This window comes from Schizosaccharomyces cryophilus (assembly GCF_000004155.1).
Source record: "Schizosaccharomyces cryophilus OY26 unplaced genomic scaffold supercont4.11, whole genome shotgun sequence".
Classification (NCBI taxonomy): domain Eukaryota; kingdom Fungi; phylum Ascomycota; class Schizosaccharomycetes; order Schizosaccharomycetales; family Schizosaccharomycetaceae; genus Schizosaccharomyces; species Schizosaccharomyces cryophilus.
In genome coordinates this window covers 28,814-31,353 of record NW_013185634.1, presented here as the reverse complement: position 1 = coordinate 31,353, position 2,540 = coordinate 28,814, and the positions used below count along the sequence as shown (strand labels likewise).

Below are 2,540 nucleotides of genomic sequence, written 5' to 3'. Positions count from 1 at the left end.
CCCAAGTAACCCAAGTAACCCAAGTAACCCAAGTAACCCAAGTAACCCAAGTAACCCAAGTAACCCAAGTAACCCAAGTAACCCAAGTAACCCAAGTAACCCAAGTAACCCAAGTAACCCAAGTAACCCAAGTAACCCAAGTAACCCAAGTAACCCAAGTAACCCAAGTAACCCAAGTAACCCAAGTAACTTTGAGATTGGGGCGCTTCGCTTGTGTTTACTTTATCCTCAGCCTCGGTAACCGTAACCTAACTTTGGGTGGGTGGCAGAAGCTCGGTGGGGTTTGCTAGAGTGTGTTATGGTATGTTAGCTTGGGTTATTCACTAACAGTGTGTACTAATTTATCTACGCTATTCTTGTTTGCGATATCCTTCGAGTGTGTTATTCGATGAAAATTTTTTTATATTTCAAAGTCTGCCAGGGTCATTTGCACTTAGTGTGCACTAAATTATCTACGCTATTCTTGTTTGCGCCTTCGTTCGAGTGTGTTATTCAGTCAAAATTTGTTAAAAAATTTAAAGTCAGCCAGGGTCATTTGCAGTTAGTGTGTGTACTAATTTACCTACGCTAATACAGTTTGCGATATCCTTCGAGTATGCTATTCGGTGAAAATGTCTTAAAATTAAAAGTCAGCCTGGGTTATTCACTAACAGTGTGTACTAATTTATCTACAGTTTGCGACTTCGTTCGAGTGTGTTATTCAGCGAAAATTTGTTAAAATTGAAAGTCTGCCAGGGTTATTCACTGACACTGCCTGTACTATTCTCACTGCATCAATACAGTTTGCGACTTCCTTCGAGTATGTTATTCAGCGAAAAATTGTTAATATTTCAAAGTTTGCTTGTACTACTCACTGACACACTGTGTATTGCTGTCTCTACGATCATATTATTTGCGACTTTGTTAGTGTGTTATTAAGCGAAATGGTACTAATGTGTTCCAATTTTATGAGAATACTACAGTTATGTTTTATCCACCAAGCAGTTACTTCGGTTACCGGTTACTGGTTCTTCTGTTCTTATGTTATTTACTTGGCTTATACGGTTAAGGTGATTGAACTTTGCTAACTTTCTTAATGTGTTCTTCTCTACACTTGTTCATCGCTTTACTTGTTTACTTGTTTACCTGTTTCCCTGTTCTTCTCTTCACCTGCTCAACTCTTCAATTGTGTGTTAGCGTACCTAGCTTTGCGAGCAAACTAGACCTGCGCTGCGTGTGTTACGATACGTTGGCTACCACTAGTCATGACAGTCTCTACTAATTTCTCTACGATAATATTATTTCCTACATCTTTCAACTGTGTTATTTAACGAAAATATGTTAGTGTGTCACAAGTTTACGAGAATACTTGAGTTATGTCTTATGCACCAAGCAATTACTTGGGTTGTGAGTTATTTAACTTTGTTAATGCGTTATGTGTTTATGTGTTGTGTTATTTGTTAATTTGTTGTGTTATGTGTTTATGTGTTCATGGGTTCTTCTCTTCATAGTTTTATACTCTTCATCTCTCGAGTTACCTGCCCAACTGTTTACTTGTTCGCTGTGTGCTAGTGCTAGTGCTAGTGCTTCTTCAACTAAAGTCCCTCTCTTACTTTGCAAACTACTATGTTTCTCATCTATATCGTTCGGTTCTCTTACGAATGACCATGTCTTACCATGTCTTACCTTGTCTTACCTCTCTGCCTCTCTTGCTTTGCGACTTACTTCCTCTCAACAATCTGTCTCTCTCTTTTACCAGTCTGTCACTATTCGCTTTTGCGAGAATCTCTGTACAAAATGCGTTACAATTTGCTAACCATCGTTCATTTCTGCCTGTGCAAAGCTTTGCCAGATTCCTCATGTCTGTTTTGTTCATGTGTTCTCTATCAAGACCTCTGCCAACTGACTGTGTTTACCTTGTCTATCTCTATCTGTATGTCCGTCTATATTTCTACGATTATATTAATTTCTATATTTATGTTTATACTTATGTTTCCACTCATGTTTCCCCTTGTTAGCTTGCCTATGTCTTGCTAGTGTCTCTCTTCTACTTGGGTTCATCTGCTCTCTACCTTTTTCCCTCTCACTACATCTCATTCCCATGTGTTTGTCTTACGAATGTTTCTGTTATTTTTTATTTTTTATTTTTTATTTTTTATTTTTTTATACGCCACTGTATTTTTAGCGACTGTGTTCTCTTTTATTCCGTTACTCTTTATTCGTATCTTCCGTTGTCTATGTTTATGTTTATGTTTATGTTTAAGTCTCTGTGTCTACGACTGTCTTTGCGATTCTCCCTGTTAGTATGTAATTATGTAATTATGTAATTATGTAATTATGTAATTTATGTTATTATCTATTTATATAATTATACAACTATGTTTATATGTTCATATGCATCCTTGACTTCTGATCAGTCCTCTCACTCTGTGTCGCCCATGTCTCTTGTGCCCTACTTTCTTCTACCTGTCTCTTCTATTTACTACTTTGTCTGTGTCTTACGACTCTCTGTTGCGACTTGCGAATGTTTGTTGTCTTTCCTGTGTTGTGTTTATGTGTGG

The 2,540-nt window shown here is 37.4% G+C and overlaps 2 protein-coding genes across 2 annotated transcripts; both read left to right on the top strand.

The window, feature by feature from the left end:
- Positions 1 to 595: 595 nt before the first annotated feature.
- On the top strand, positions 596 to 857 carry SPOG_05009 (uncharacterized protein; the record flags this gene model as incomplete). Its single annotated transcript, XM_013170568.1, has 2 exons — positions 596 to 628; positions 675 to 857. 2 exons carry the CDS (start codon positions 596 to 598, stop codon positions 855 to 857), a joined length of 216 nt encoding a protein of 71 aa, XP_013026022.1.
- A 782-nt stretch (positions 858 to 1,639) lies between these two features.
- Positions 1,640 to 1,997, top strand: SPOG_05011 (uncharacterized protein; the record flags this gene model as incomplete). Its single annotated transcript, XM_013170567.1, has 1 exon — positions 1,640 to 1,997. A coding segment is annotated over one exon (358 nt), but the record flags the coding sequence as incomplete, so codon positions are not given.
- Between the last annotated feature and the right edge of the window lie 543 nt (positions 1,998 to 2,540).